At 39.9% G+C, this 17,094-nt stretch overlaps 2 protein-coding genes across 2 annotated transcripts; one reads left to right on the top strand and one right to left on the bottom strand.

Annotated features, from left to right (window-relative positions):
* The first annotated feature begins 7,236 nt into the window (after positions 1-7,236).
* Positions 7,237-11,085, top strand: LOC125167398 (olfactory receptor 4E1). The gene is made up of 2 exons (XM_047861493.1): positions 7,237-7,311; positions 10,115-11,085. The coding sequence occupies exons 1-2, from the start codon at positions 7,284-7,286 to the stop codon at positions 11,083-11,085; spliced, it is 999 nt and encodes a 332-aa protein (XP_047717449.1). The 5' UTR covers positions 7,237-7,283.
* Positions 11,086-15,992: 4,907 nt separating this feature from the next.
* Positions 15,993-16,931, bottom strand: LOC125167402 (olfactory receptor 1509). The gene has a single exon (XM_047861497.1). The coding sequence runs from the start codon at positions 16,929-16,931 to the stop codon at positions 15,993-15,995; it is 939 nt and encodes a 312-aa protein (XP_047717453.1).
* Positions 16,932-17,094: the final 163 nt, after the last annotated feature.

Here is a 17,094-nt window from a genome sequence, read left to right as displayed (position 1 = left end):
ATATTCTCAACAGAGTCTGTGCTCCTCTAAATCAATACTGTTTATGAAAACATGACCTATGTTCTGGAATCTCAAAAGGCAGTTTCAATTTATATTCATTAGCCAGAATTTTCTTCATAAACACATAACTCAACTTCCTCTTGGCTACACAAGGAAAATTTTGTACTATAGCAAACACTTTTCATGCATCTATATAAATAGTACAAGTCAAGCAAAACAACTTGTGGCTATGCTAAAAGGAAAAACCACTGGTTCTCTGGAAAAGACTAACTGGACTTTAAGTTATGTTCTCACTGCCTGAGTTTGAGCAGCTTCTGTCTTCAGGATTTATTACAAGTACTAATAACCATTTTGTTCTACGTAATTGGTTGCATTGCCATTAACCAGTGCACACTGTCTATATCCTTACATCCATTGTCATGTCAAAGTCAACAACTTAGTATGCAACAGGAGTAAGAGAAACTAATCCTAGTCCAACTACAGAAAATATTCTCTGGACAACCTCTTGATGAACAAAGCAACAACTTCTTAGTGTGGCTAGGAACTAGTCCACACTCATAGTTAAGCCATAGTGATTTCATGTTAAGCATAAACAATTTCCCAAGACATCAATAGCCGATGAGGCCACTCTGCACCATAATGGAGCGAGATAAAAACAAGACCATTCCATAATCATGTCTGAACACAGACAAAAATGAAAATACATACCAACCACAAAATCACTAAATATTCCTCTACCTTGACTATATGAATAACTGTTGATTTTTAAACAATTAAAATTTTAGGTTTTCTCCATTCCTCCTGCTTTCTAGATGAGAATGATCAAGATACCCAATTAGAGAATTATCCCCATGTCCTGACAGCATTCATTTCCGAGGAAAGCCCTTCTTCCTTGAACCCTTCCCATTATCATCTAACCAAGGCCAAATCCTATAGTAAGTCCTTTCTAATCTCCTCTTACTCAGACTCCCCATGTTACCTATGGTGTGTAGTCTCTCTCACTGAAAGGAATCAGTAAACCCAGCTTTGTTTGGTGGTCATCAGCTGAAGGCCATTGATGGCAGAATTAAGATTTGGAGAGTATTCCTTTTTGGCAATGTGATCAAAGAAGTCTTCTCTCAAGAGCTGATTTTTTTTTTTTTAATTGAAGGCTAACAAAAATGAAGCAGAGAGCCACAGAGGTAGAAAAGCATTCTAGGCAGAAAGAATAGCTAACACAAAGGCCATGAGAAAAGATGTTTCTTGTGCTCAAGGAACACCAGGGAAGCCAGTGTAGCTAGAGTTGAGAGAGTATGAAAGAAGTATAGGGGTGGAGCACCTGGGTGGTTCAGTTGGTTGGGTGTCCGACTTTGGCTCAGGTCATGATCTCATGGTTCGTAAGTTTGAATCCTGCATCGGGTTCTGCGCTGACAGCACAGAGCCTGCTTTGGATCCTCTGTCCCCTTCCCTGTCTACCCCTCCCCCAGTCTCTCTTGCACGTGCGCACTCATTCTCTCTTTCCATCTCTCAAAAAGAAACATTAAAAAATAAAAGGAATGCAGGAGTGGCTCAGTCTATTAAGCATCTGACTTCCATCTAGGTCATAATCTCACAATTCGTGAGTTAGAACCCCACATCAGGCTCTTTGCTTTCAGAGCCTCTCTCTCTCTGATCCTCCCCTGCTCATTCTCTCTCTCTCTCTCTCTCTCTCTCTCTCTCTCTCTCTCTCTTTCTCTCTCCCTCCCTCTCTTTCAAAAATAAATAAACATTTTTTTAAAAAGAAAGAAGAGTAGAGGTAAGCAATGACCTTAGGGAGAGAACATATATAATCTAAAACAAAGACTTTTTTAACTTTTATTATGATGAAAGGAGGGTTTTGAGCAAAAGAGAAATGTGCTTTTAAAGAATGAATCTGGCTGCTGTGTGGAGAACAGGTTGTAGTGGGGCAAGAGTGAAAAGAGATATAAATTAAGATGCAATCACAGTAATTATAGAGAGAAATGATGGTGTCTTACACTACAGCTGAGTAGTGATGTTCAGAATATGTTTGGAAGGCAGAAAGCATCTGTGTTTGCTCATGAATGAGTGGATGTGGGATATGAGAGAAAGAAAGAAGACAAGAACATATACAAAGTTAATTGCTTAAGCAATTGGGTGAAAGGTAATGCCAAGTTACTTAAAATGAAGAAAGATAATGACTGTATCACGTTGGAGTAGCATGAAATTAAGACTTTGGGTTTATGGTCTAGTTTTGTTTTGTTTTTAATTTTGGACACTCATTAAAAATCCCAGTAGACCACCGGGTATATAAAACTATAGCTCAAAGAAGTTGAGGCTACAAATAAACATTTGAGGTTTCAGCATAAATATGGTATTAAAACAATAAACTTGAATGAAGTCAATTAAAGCATAATCAGAGAAAAACAAAAGTCCAAGAACTGAGCTTGGGGCACTTTATTTACAGGTCAGAAAGGAAGGGGGTCCAGCAAAGGACATTTAGAAGGAGCAACTAGGAAGACAGCAGAAAAAATAGGAGAGTGTGGTGTCTTCTTTGGAAAAGAAGAAAGTAATTGACTATGTTAAATAATGCTGAAAGGTTAAATGAGACAAAGACCTAGAACTGCCCATTGAATTGGCCATATGAACATCGCTGCTGACCTTCAAAAAAGCGGTTTCAGTGGAGCGATGGAGGCACAAAGACAGACTGGAGTAGGTTCAATAAAGAAATGATAAGGGGTGGAGTGGAGACAGTGAGTATAGGTTATGCCTCTGAGGAATTTTCTTATAAAGAACAGAGAAATCAGGTGGTGGTTGGAGAGGAATGTGGAGTCGAGGAAAGGCTCGTCAATACTGGAATCATTATTGCATGTTCGTGTGCTGTCGGGAATGATCCAACAATGGCAAAATTTTGATGATGCAGGAGACAGAGAACTGCAGGAGCAAAGTCCTCGAGAGACATAAAGAATGGCATCCAAAATCCAAATGGTGGGGCTGGCCTTGGGAAGAAGAGGATATCCATTATAAGAGTGGGCAGAGTTTACAAGTTCAGATGCAAATCAGTGGATGGCTTTAGCAGTGGAATGGGGTGAAAGTTCTCTCTGCTTACTTCTATCTCTCACTGAAATAATAAGGTGAAATAATTACAGGTGAAATAATAAGCAAGTCTTTAGCTAAGATTAAAAAAGTAGAAGGGGTTATTAAAGACAGTGTAAAATAGTCACCATGGAGTAAAAAAAAGTAACTTGACTCTGGAAAATGTAGCAAAATTGCCTATTTGAGGTAGTGGTCCAAACTTTAAGGTGAGACCATCTATACTGTCGTGTGGTTGAGGTGAGGTGGAGATCAAAGAACCGGGACAAGAGTACTATATGGACCATCTCTGTACAAGATGACAAGTGCCAAAATGTTTGGAAAGACAGAGGAATGGCCAAGATGGAAATTGAGTACACAACAAGAAAAAGTTACAGGTGGAATAGTCTGAAAAATTTTTCTTCAATGGATATGAATTGTTGCAAAGGAGAAAAGACAAATTATCTGAATCAACAGCTGTAAAAAAAAAGGGGGGGGTGGGGGCACCTACTAAAACTTGAGGCCTGGCATAGGAGAAAAAATGTGGACTACTTAAGAAGGCTTAGAGCAGGAATACAAAGGTCATGTACAGAAAAGAGGATTCTACTTGTAAAATGCTAGCTAGAGAGCATAATGAAGTGTTTGCAGGGTCAGAGAAGGATATGAGCTTGATTCAGAAAAGTACCAAGTCCTAAAGAGATAAGGGTAGGTAGGGTCGAGCAGAAGGTTCCAACATGCTGTGAATTGAAATGAGTAGGTAGACAAGAACTGATGAGATTAGACTGGCTGGTCTCTTTTGAGAGGGGGTAGATAGGTGATGGGTAGCTTCCTTCCAGGGTCTGATTTCTGCACATTTGTGTGAAGGACAGAATGATGGTCTCACTCGGAATATGCACGTTCTGTTGATTTGAAGGTTGAGAAAGAAGTTCACTTTAGGAGCACTTGGGTGGCTCAGTTGGTTAAGCGTCCAACTTTGGCTCAGGTCCTGATCTTACAGTTCATGGGTTCAAGCCCCACATCAGCTCTGTACTGACAGCTCAGAGCCAGGAGCCTGCTTCAGATTCTGTGTCTCCTTCTCTTGTGCTCTCTCTCTCTCTCTCTTTCAAAAATAAATTTTAAAACATTAAAAAAAAAAGTTCACTTTACATCACTAATTTTTATTTCATTTACTGACATCACTTCAAAGTTTTTTTCAATGGGTTTCTTTGAATCCTAGGATAGAAGTCACCTTAATTCACTATATATATATATATATATATATATATATAGTAAATTCCTTATAGGAACAAATCATTGTTCTTATGGATCTTTTTATCTCATACTATTATAAGTATGATATTACATATACCCTGGGTTATTGACTGCTTATTGATTGCTTTTAGCAGAGAGTCAGTGATCTTTTATAAGTGAGGACCATATCACTTTTCAAATGATCTTTTCCTTTTTTTTTAATTTTTTTAATGTTTTTATTTATTTTTGAGACAGAGAGAGACAGAGCATGAGCAAGGGAGGAGCAGAGAGAGAGGGAGACACAGAACCCGAAGCAGGCTCCAGGCTCTGAGCTGTCAGCACAGACCCCGACACAGGGCTCGAACTCACGGACTGTAAGATCATGACCTGAGCTGAAGTCAGATTCTCAACCAACTGAGACACCCAGGCGCCCCTCAAATGATCTTTTCAAATGAAGAGAATAAATAGAATGGGAAGAAGGAAAGAATCAGTAAGATCAAAGAATACCAAATAGTCCTCTTTCCCCTACACTGATGAAAAATCTCTATGTGATTCAACAAGCACATCTTTTAAGTGTTGCTGCTCTATGAGGTACAGTATCCAAGTGAGGTAATAGAGTAAGTTATCAAATTCAACAGCAGAAGACCTGAGCTCAAGCCCTGGTTCAGGTACTTACCTAACATATAAACTCTGTGAAAATCACTCAATGCCAAGTCTCATTTTTCTATAACGCTCTTACCTCATGGGGATATTGTGAAGATCAAATAAATGAATGAGTGCAAAAGAGATTTGCAAGCTCTATAGTGCTAGGCAAGTGTAAACAATTCTTTTCATTTATTCTGCAGAGAGAATGGGAACACACAGTGTTGGAGCATTGAGGGACTTCCAGGGAGGAAAAGCCTGGGAGGGACACTTAAGTGGCAGAGAGGGAAACAGTGGGCCAGGGAGACAGGACTACCGAGAAGGGGGAAAATACAGAAACTGTATGTTAGGAGGTCAAAAATTAATTTCTTAACCTTGCATGTTATCAATGACAGTGGCTAAAGTAATTGCCCTATAATCAATTGAACATCATTTTCTATATTATCCTTGGTATATTTTACCTATGATAAAGTATCTCAGTTCCAAAAATACTTGAGAATTAGTACGGTAAGTATATCCCTCTTCCTAATGCATATCATAATTGTCAAAGTGACAGTATAATATAAGCCCCTCATTGACAAAGTAGCAATATCTGTAAGTTCTGGAAGCTCTGGGTTTTTCGATGCAGTCAAGTCTGGCCTCTGATCAATGGCAACAAATTCAACAAGAAAACTAGGGAAAAGTAGCCCAAGCCACAAGTCCTTAGGAATAAGAATTTTTGGTAATTTCTGACACTGTTCCTCCTATTCCCATCGTCTGTTCTACACACTGTTACATGAAGAGTCCACTATAAGGCTTACTTCTAACTCCACACCCTGGATTTCATATATCCTAACCATCCCACAAAAACTATACAATCCTGAAATTCAAACTCAAAGTATGGGGACACCTGGCTAGCTCAGTCAGAGGAGTGTGTGGCTCTTGATCCCAGGGTTGTGAGTTTGAGCCCCATGACGGGTGTAGAGATTACTTAAATAAATAAAACTTAAAAAAAAAAAAAAGACTCCAACTATGATCTTCATTCTTCTTCTTTGGATTCTTCTTTCACCAACTTAAACTGCCAAGCTCTTATATCTAAACAGAGAAAGCCAAAGGGTAATTAGAGCAAGAGGTTCTACATTTTCATTGTATACAAAACAATGAATAAATGTTGCCAAAAGAGTTGGCTGTTAGTCAGTGGTGGCTTTTTTGTTTGATTGTTTGAATTGCATATTGCATAATTGTATTAACATAGGCAACATATTTGCCAAGTGCCACATGCTTTGCAAAAACTTCAAGAGTTCTAAAAGAAAATTACCATTGCTGTTCATGTTTTATGGATAAGACACTGAGGCCCAGAGAGGTTAAATAACTTGCCCAAATGCATACATCTAGGGCATTGGAATCTGCACTCAGACAATCTGACTCTGAAGTTCAAACACTTGACCTCTCTGGCAGAGAGCCGATTAAAATCTCAACCCCATGGCCCATTCCTCATTTCTGTGTTTTTATATGGAGTAAATAAGAAAACACAAAAGCCCCTCACCTAATACTTAGCTCATAGAAAGCAATCACTAAATAGTAGTTCATTTAATCATGTATAAACACATCCTAAAGATTTAGAGGTAGAAGTCTTGCTTTCCCATTAAATTCCCATAGTGACAATTGCAAGGTCTGTAACTTTTGTCCCCACAGAATTAACTTTTTCTAACTAGTGACTATAGCAGGCTGATGTCATTGCTTTAAAGGTCCCAAGGACATAAAACCTATAGAATTCAGGTTTAAAAAAACACCAACACTGCAGCTGCCAGCCCCAGCTATTTTCTTCCTGGACAGATTTCCCTTCAGTCCTTGGTGGAATAATCCATCTGACGCTAGCAATATAAAACTTACACATAGAGCATGTGCTGCACAGGAAACAGAATGCCTCAGTCACACTAATTCTGAATAATTAGGTCCAGTTCTGTGTTAGAGGTCTCCTGGTAAATTAGCACGGCCCGCAAAAGTGGTTGGTAGCTACTTTTAATCATTCTGCCATCAATATCATCTGAAAAAGTGCAAAAAACATACCATGCTTACATCACATCTTCAGTTGACCAGAAACCAATTCTAGAAAATCTTAGGGCAGAGTTACATGCTCTACTTACTGAAAAATATGATAATAATATAGGTACGAAGGGATGATTTTTGCAGAAATATATTTACTGTGACTTACTAGCACTGAACAAAGCCCGAGGGAACTTTAAGGATTCTGGCCATCCTCATGGAAAAATCAGGGTAAATGGGGTTATTTGATTTGTCCAACTTTAAATTTGTGCTATTTCTACTAGAAAATAATTTGATATTGAAATTACAAGACCGTGACGATTCAGTTCTCTTTGGAGATGCTGGGAGCATCGGAAACAACCCAGGGTGAGTGTTTATAGACATTTTTGTGTTATTCTGTTTTTGCTCTTAATTGTTTTCCTCCATGTTTCTGAAACGTATGCAATAGACATTAGATTTTCCTTCTGTGCACTGTATTCTCGACCTAAACCAACACAAAATTTCTACTGCAGTTGGGCACATCTCCATTTTTCAAAGCATTTTTCTCCTATGGCTCCAAAGAAATAGAAAAATGATGATGATGATGATGATGAAACAGATGTCTTTAAGGCTCTCAATCTGCACACCCTTTGCTATCTGTGCAGGTGAAATTCTCCATGTTGATTTTTTTTTTATGTATGAGCTTTAAATTTTTTTAATGTTTATTTATTTTTGTGAGAGAGAGACAGAGCTCGAGCAGGGGAGGGACAGAGAGAGAGGAGACACAGAATCTGAAGCAGGCTCCAGGCTCCGACCTGTCAGCACAGAGCCCAACGCAGGGCTCAAACCCACAGACCGTGAAATCATGACCCGAGCCGAAGTCAGAGGCTTAACCGACATAGCCACCCCAGCGCCCCTCCATGTTGATTTAAAATAAACTCCTGGCTCCATTCTTGCTCAGTTCTTCAGCTTTCAATTTACAATCCTCCTTTTGGAACTTAATAAATTAAAAAGATAACAGATTGTAAATCATTCAACGTAGCTTTCTGGAGCAGAAGCTTTAAGTGAACACTCTAAGAAAAATTTCTAAATAGTAAAGTTAATCCATAACTACATTAAGATGTTACTTAATATTACTCTAAGTTCTAGACACCACGAATTTAATTTAAATGTTACCTGAAATACTTCTCCTGCCCCAAAAATGCTTTCTTTTCCCATGGCTCTACTTCGCTAGTTCCCTAATTTGATACTACCACAGTCTTTCCTCTGATATAGACAATGAAAAGGGCCACTGTCAGCAGACCAGCAGGATGAGTAATAGGAAATAATTGAGAAGAAAGATAATTAGAAGCAGAAGAGAAAGCGTTCTCTAGTCTTTTTTCATAAGCAATGTGGAGTTGATTTATTTGTCTGGCAGAGAGCCTGGCCTTGAGGAATGAGGTAAAGCACCAGCAGTGATCAGTGATGGGAATAAGGTAGCATAGGATTACAGGGCCTAAGGAACCATGAGGGCGGCTTGCGTGGGTGGGCACCCTCGGCAGGCCATGCATGGAGGCAGCAGCATGAAGACAAGGGAGAGAAGAGAGACTCCCCACAGATGCCCAACCAAGCTGCCCTAGGGCACCAAGGAGAGGAAGAGGCAGGTCACCAAGACACATTCCACTTAGCACCCTAATTATCACATAAATGAGTCAGGTCAGAGTAGGGGCAGAGAGAGCCTGAGCTCCAGGCACAGCTCTTACTACAGTTCTCTGTGAACTTGGGCCAGTTGCTTTACCTCTCTGTGCCTCATTTTCTCTACCTGAAAAATGAAAAAAAAAAAAAAAAAAGAAAAAGGGTCCATCGATTGATGAATGGATAAAGGACATGTGGTATATATACACAGTGGACTGTTATTCAGCCACGAAAAAGAATGGAATTGTGCCATTTGCAACAACATTGGTAGAACTGGAGAATATAAAGCTAAGTGAAAAGTCAGAGACAGACAATTACCATATGATTTCACTCATATGTGGAATTTAAGAAACAAAACAAAGGACCAAAGGGGGGAAGAAGAGAGAGGGGGGAGACACCAACCAAGAAACAGACTCTTAACTATGGAGAACAAACTGATGGTTATTGTGGGGCAGGGGGGCGGGGGGAATGGCGAAATAGGTGATGGGGATGAAGGAGTGCATTTTTTGTGATAAGCACAGGATGATTAAATTTTTAAAAATTCTAATGTTTATTTTTGAGAGAGAGAGACAGAGCACAAGCAGGGGAGGGGTACAGAGGGAGGGAGACACAGAATCCAAAGTAGGCCCAGGCTCCCAGCTGTCAGCACAGAGCCCAACACGGGGCTCAAACCCACGAACTGTGAGATCATGACCTGAGCCAAAGTCGGATGCTCAGCCTACTGAGCTACCCAGGCACCGCCCTAAATTTTTTTAAATAGTGAGGCCTGGGTCAAAGGGAAACTAATTTAAAAGAAAATAAAAGAACCATGTTTTACTTGTGGGTCAGACAACAGAATTGAACTTTAAGAAGAGCTGAGGATAATCTAGTGAGGACAGTGAGGCTGTTGGTCCCGGACCTTGATCTGCAGCTGAAGAATGAGCAAAGTCTGCCCTCATCTGAGGGGTGGAGCAAAAGCAAGCCTCCATCACTCTCTCCAGATTCTCCAAGGTTTCCTGGGTTTTATCCAGCCTCCCCTAAAGAAATTGCCATATTGCTGGTTGTCCATCAGCTTGGTGAAAAGCCTCTGCCTTCTGAAAACCAGATCATTCCCATTACAGTCCCAGGGCATCACGGCAGAAGCCAACAGAGGAGCAAGTATTTTGCGGGAGTGAAGAATGCAGGCAACGGGCAATAAAGAAAACTGCTCAAAGCCAGGATTTGTATGAATTTGAGCAAGTTATTCTCTTGGGGTAGAAAAATCTTAATTTTTTTCTCCTGTAAAGATTTATAACTAAACATAAGTCCTCCCCTCTCCGAGGTTGTTTTATATCTCTTGGTGAATCATGATTCTACACACTATTATTCCAAAAACGTGTGTGTAGCACCTACTATGTGTCCAGCATGATTTAAGGTGCTGAATAGGGATTTTAAAATAAGATACTGACGGACGAAAAAGTCAAACAAAGAAGAAATTAAGTGACCAAATGATTGATGCAGATGCTAAGTGTTATTTTTTTTTCCTAATTCTTGACAGAGTGTCCAACAAAGAGAATGGAAGAGGCCGGCCTACTCAATCAAACCACTTCCATCACATATATACGACTTAGAGGCTTATCTGTAAATCAGAAGGTGCAGGTGGCTGTGTTTGCCATGTTCCTCACTTTCTATGTCCTGACACTGATTGGGAACATCCTCATTGTCATAACTATTACCTATGACCGCCGGCTCCATACCCCTATGTATTTCTTCCTCAGCAACCTGTCTTTTATCGATGTCTGCCACTCCACTGTCACAGTCCCCAAGATGCTGATAGATACATGGTCAGAAGAGAAGCTCATCTCCTTTGATGCCTGTGTCACTCAGATGTTTTTCCTGCACCTCTTTGCCTGCACAGAGATCTTTCTCCTCACCATCATGGCCTATGATCGGTATGTTGCCATTTGCAAACCCCTGCAATACATGACAGTTATGAACTGGAAAGTATGTGTGCTTCTTGCTGTGGCCCTCTGGACAGGGGGAACCATCCACTCCATCGCACTGACCTCCCTCACCATCAAGCTGCCCTACTGTGGTCCCGATGAGATCGACAACTTCTTCTGCGATGTACCTCAGGTGATCAAACTGGCCTGCACGGATACCCACGTCATTGAAATCCTCATCATCTCCAACAGTGGGCTGATCTCTGTGGTCTGTTTCGTGGTCCTTGTGGTGTCCTATGCAGTCATCCTGGTTAGCCTGCGGCAGCAGCTGTCCGAAGGCAGGCGGAAGGCCTTATCCACCTGTGCAGCCCACCTCACCGTGGTCACATTATTCCTGGGCCACTGCATCTTCATCTATTCCCGCCCATCTACCAGCCTCCCTGAGGACAAGGTGGTGGCTGTGTTTTTCACCGCTGTCACCCCCCTGCTGAACCCCATCATCTATACTCTTAGGAATGAAGACATGAAAAATGCCTTGAACAAGTTAATGGGAAGGTTGGAGGGGAGAGGGAGAGAGAAAAAATAACTATTTTTTTAAGTTTATTTATTTATTTTGAGAGAGATCGAGCAGAGGAGGGACAGAGAGAGAGGGAAAGAGAGAATCCCAAGCAGGCTCTGCACTGTGAGCCCAGAGCCCGACATGGGGCTCAAACACACGAACCGTGAGATCATGACCTGAGCAAAAACCAAGAGTCAGACGCTTAACCAACTGAGCCTCCCAGATGCCCTTCAATGTCTAAGCTCTTAATATGCCCGGTGTTCCTAATCAAAGAAATGCCTTGCAAAGAATAAGGTACCTAACGTTCATCAGGCTAGATGACTTATGAAATTGTCTTCTGGCCCAGTATCTGACAGCCATAGCAGTAGTTAGGATTTTTAATATCTTCCATATCCTGGAAATTGTTCTAGGCACTCTGCATTTACTCCATTCTCAGAACAACTTATGAGGTAGGTGGTATGCCTGTTTACAGTGATGAAACTAAAGCTCAAAGAGAGCAGACAGCATGCCCAAGGTCACCCAGCTAGGAAATGATGGAAGCAGAATGGTAAGTCAAGTGTATCAACATGAACTCATGCTATTTTCATTACACCATGCCACCTTTTCCTGCTTTTGTCTTAGGGTGATAAACAAAGTTTAAACAAACCTTCAGATTGCTGAGTAGCACTTGACCACATCATTCACTCAGAAGCTTGCCTAAATAGCTTGGCAAACACTAGTGAATCAGGCAAAGTGAGTTTGCTTATGACTTAGTGATGTAGAAAGAAGACTTGAGCCATTGAAGTTATTGATATCCTCAGGTGTTCAGGAAAAATCTGCCATCAGAGCAATTGAATGGGGATATCTTATTATTTATTCATTTGATAAATATTTACCAAGCACCTGGAAATGCAAGCTGGTGCAGCCACTCTGGAAAACAGGATGGAGATTCCTCAAAAAGCTAAAAATAGAACTACCCTACGATCCAGCAATTGCACAACTAGGCATTTATCCACGGGATACAGGTGTGCTGTTTTGAAGGGATACATGCACCCCCATGTTTATAGCAGCACTATCAACAATAGCCAAAGTATGGAAAGAGCCCAAATGTCCATCGATGGATGAATGGATAAAGATGTGGTATATATATACAATGGAGTATTACTCGGCAATCAAAAAGAATGAAATCTTGCCATTTGCAACTACGTGGCTGGAACTAGAGAGTATTATGCTAAGTGAAATTAGTCAGTCAGAGAAAGACAAAAATCATATGACTTCACTCATATGAGGACTTTAAGGGACAAAACAGAAGAACGTAAGGGAAGGGAAACAAAAATAATATAAAAACAGGGAAGGGGGCAAAACAGAAGAGACTCATAAATATGGAGAACAAACTGAGGGTTACACGAGGGGTTATAGGAGGGGGGATGGGCTACATGGGTAAGGGGCATTAAGGAATCTACTCCTGAAATCATTGTTGCACTATATGCTAACTAATTTGGATGTAAATTCAAAAAAATAAAAAGTAAAACAAGTTAAAAAAAATATTTACCAAGCACCTATTATGTGCTAAGGACCTCTTTGACAAAATGACATTGAAGCTAAGATCTGAAAGATGAAAAAAAGCCAAGCATGAAAAAAAGAGAGTGATGAACATTATAGGCAGAAGAAATGGCAGGTGTAAAGACATATGTTGGAAAAAACTCTGGCGTGGTCCAAGAAATGATAGACCAATGTGGTTATAGTTTAGACTCTAAGGCAGAGAATGGTGACAGATGATAGTGAAGAGGTGAAAAGAATACTTTTATGTCCTCTCAAGGCTCAACTGACTTAAAAAGGTAACACAATGGGGAAACAAGTCTTTTTAAATGTACTGTATCAACTAGGTAGGTGTGAAAACAAATCTCAACCCTTATCTTGCATGATATATCAAAGTAAACTTACAATGGACCACAAACCTAAAGTTTAAAGCGGAACTATAAAATTTCTAAAAGAAAACAGGAGAAAATCTTTGAGACTTTGGAGTAGGTGAAGATTTCTTAGGACACAAAAGGCATCAATCTTAAAAGTAAAAAATTAATAAATAAGAACTTAATCAAAATGTAAACTTCTGCTCTTCAAAATCTATCATTTAGAAAATAAAATAGCAAGCCACGGAGTGAGAAAAAATATTGCCAGGACAAATGCAACAAAAGTCTTATATCCAGACTATACAAAAAATACTGTTGTATACTCTTACAGTGACAAGAAGACAAAAAAATAATAAATGATCAAATATCTGAAGAGACACATCACAACAAAGATATATTAAAGGATAATAAGCATATTGAAAGGTTCTCAGCATCATCAGTCATTAGGGAAATGACAAGTAAACCACACACTCACAAGAATGCCTAAAATTAAATACCAATTTGTTGGATGTTAAACTCATATACTTCTGATGAGAGTATCAAATGATACAATCACTTTGGGGGCACCTGGGTGGTTCAGTTTGTTAAGCATCTGACTCTGGATTTTGGCTCAGGTCATGATCTCACATTTTGAGATCAAGCTCCGCAGGGGGCTCCTCTCTGAGCATGAGCCTGCTTGAGATTCTCTCCCTCCATCTCTCTCTGCCCCTCCCCTGACTCAAAAAAAATTTTTTTAATTAAAAAAATAAAAATTAAAAAATTCATACAACCACTTTGGGGGCACCTGGCTGGTACAGTCAGTGGAGCATGAGACTCTTGATCTCGGGGTCATGAGTTCAAGCCCCACAGTGGGGATAGTGTTTACTTAAAAATACATAAATAAAGAGGTGTCTGGGTGGCTCAGTTGGGCGTCTAACTTTGGCTCAGGTCATGATCTCACATTTGGGAAGTTCAGGCCCCATGTCAGGCTCTGTGCTGACAGCTTGGATCCTAGAGCCTGCTTTAGATTCTGTGTCTCCTTCTCTCTCTGCCCCTCCCCCACTCATGCTCTGTCTATCTGTCTGTCTCTCTCTCTCTCTCTCAAAAAGTAAATACACATTAAAAAAATTAAAAATAGGGGTGCCTGGGTGGTTCAGTTGGTTAAGCGTCCCAGTTCAGCTCAGGTCATGATCTCACAGTCTGTGAGTTCAAGCCCCACATCGGACTTTGTGCTGACAGCTCATAGCCTGGAGCCTGCTTCAGATTCTGTGTCTCCCTCTCTCTCTGCCCCTCCCCTGCTCATGCTCTGTCTCCCTCTGTCTCAAAAATAAATAAAAACATTACAAATTTTTAAAAATAAAAACAAAATAAATAAAAATTAAAAATTAAAAATAAACAAATAAATACATAAATACTAAAAATATTTTTATTTTTTTAAGTTTATTTATTTTGAGAGTGTGTATGCACATACATGAGCAGGGGGAGGGGCAGAGAGAGAGAGAGAGAGAGAGAGAATCCTAAGCAGGCTCCATACTCAGCACAGAGTCCAAAGTGGGGCTCATCTCACAACCATGAGATCATGACCTGAGCTGAAATCAAGAGTCGTTCACTTAACCGACTGAGTCACCCTGATGGCCCCTAAAATACTTTTAAAAGATCATACAACAGCTGTGGAAAACAGCGTTGTAGTTTCTTACAAGTTAAACATACACTTACTATATGATCCAATTACTCTACTCCTAGGTATTAACCCAGGAGAAACAAAGACACGAGGCCAAAGTAACTCCTAACTAAACATTTATATCTACTTTATTCACAATTTTCAGAAACAGACAACATCCAAATGTCCATCAATAAGTGAATGAATAAACAAAGTATGGTATACCATAAGGTATTACTCAACAATAATAAAACATAAGCTACTAACACCCACAAAGACATAGGTTAATCTCAGAAACAGCATGCGGAGCAAAAGAAGTCAGGCACAGAAAAAGTTCATACTGTATGATTCAATTTATATGAAGCTCTAGGAAAGACAAATCTAATTTATAGTGACAAAAATCAGATCTTTGGATGCTTGGGTGGGGATAGAAGGATTGGCTGGGAAGGGACTGTGGAAACTTTCTGAGGTGATGGAAATGTTCTACATCTTGATTGGAAAGATGGTTACATGGGTGTATATATATATATATACCTTTGTCAAAATTTCTCAAACTGTACATTGAAAATGCATGCATTTTATGTAATTAAATTTCACCTCAAGAAAGCTTATTTTAAAATAAGTTCTTTATACATTTCCACCTTGATTTTATCAAATAAAAGTCCTATGAAAAATACAAAATAGATCCAGGAATAATGAGAGAATCACTTTCAAAGTAACAACTCAATTCAATATAAATCAGTGAAGGCTTAAATAAACACACTGAAAATAAATCTGAAAGCAAGCTTGAAACCACTATAATTTATAAAACATAGGTGTGATATATATTGCTTCCCAGAGGCAATAGCCCACAGAATCCACAAATCAAGAAAATGTGTTCTCTCACTACTGTACTTGTTCCTGAAACTGAATCCATGCCCCAACTTGTGTTCTTTTACTAGTGAAATCAGAAGCCTTCTTGGAACTTTTCCAGATTCTTTTTCCTTACCTGTTCCACCATCATCTTTTCCTTTATATAAGTAATAGTTAATAAATCCTTCTCTTTAATACAGAAGTCTGCCCTTCTCTGTGCCATTTTATTTATTTTTTAAAGCTATCATCATAAAACTTTGACACTTTCTTTTTTGTTGTTGCTGCTGTTTGTTTATTTATTTATTGTGGGGGGGGGGGGGCAGAGACAGAGGTAGAGAGAGAAAATCCCAATCAGGCTCTGCACTGCCAGAGCAGAGCCCAATGTGAGGCTCAACCCACGACTGTGAGATCATAATCTGAGCCGAAACCAAGAGTCCAATGCTTAACTGATTGAGCCACCTAGCCACCCCAACGTGTCATTTTACCTATTAATTTTGTTCTTTACTTTTACTGTTAAAGATATGGCCATAATTATATTTGTAATTCCAAACCCATCATGTACCTGACTTCATGAAAAAACCTCTCTGTCTGAGATGCTTCATGGCACTTTTTACCTCCTCATTTCTCAAGGTGTAAATGAGAGGATTCAGCAAAGGAGCGACCACCGTGTAGAAGACAGATACCACCTTGTCAATGGAGAAGCTAGTGTCTGGCCGAGTGTAGATGAAGATACATGGTCCAAAAAAGAAGGCTACAACCATGAAGTGGGCTGAACAGGTAGACAAGGCTTTCCGGCGCCCTTCAGCAGACTGTTTTCTAAGAGAAACCAGGATGACCATGTAAGAGGTGACCAAAGCCAGGAAACAGGTGAGGGAGATGGTTCCACTATTAGACACAATTAGCATTCCCGTGAGGTATGTATCTGTGCAAGCCAGCTTGATGACAGGGGGCACATCGCAGAAGTAGCTATCAATAATGTTGGGGCCACAGTAAGGTAGACGAATGGTCAAGAAGGTCTGCACCAGAGAGTGAACAGTAGCCCCCAACCAGAGAGCAAAGACAAGCTGTACACAGACCCTCATGTTCATCACATTAGAATAGTGCAATGGAGCACAGATGGCTACATAACGATCATAAGCCATAATGGTCAGCAGAAAGATCTCAGCACAAGCAAACAGATGTAGGAAGAAGAGCTGTGCAATGCAATTATCAAAGGAAATAGTCTTTATCTCTAAAAGCAAGCCCTCTAGCATCTTGGGCACAGTGACAGATGAGTGGCAGATGTCAATAAAGGACAGATTGCTCAGGAAGAAATACATGGGGGTATGGAGGCGTGGAGTAAAGACTATAGTAACTATAATGAGAGTGTTTCCCAAAAGGGTTAATACATATGTGACGGAGAATGCCAGAAAAAATAGTATCTCCAGCACCCACTTATCAGTGAGTCCCAAGAAGACAAATTCAGTCACTCTTGTTTGATTTAGAGCATCCATCCAATGAGTTTCAAAAGGACCTTGCAAGGGAAAAAAAAAGACATGAAAGCTAATTTAGCTTTAATAGTATACAAGTAGAATTAATTGAAGTGACTACATTCCCATATGAGTTGTTTATTTATTATCAAGGCATATAAAATATAAGACCAACTGAAAAGCAATT

This window comes from Prionailurus viverrinus, chromosome B3 (genome assembly GCF_022837055.1).
Source record: "Prionailurus viverrinus isolate Anna chromosome B3, UM_Priviv_1.0, whole genome shotgun sequence".
Taxonomy (NCBI): domain Eukaryota; kingdom Metazoa; phylum Chordata; class Mammalia; order Carnivora; family Felidae; genus Prionailurus; species Prionailurus viverrinus.
The sequence above is the reverse complement of the archived record's forward strand: the minus strand, read 5'-3'. Positions and strand labels throughout refer to the sequence as shown.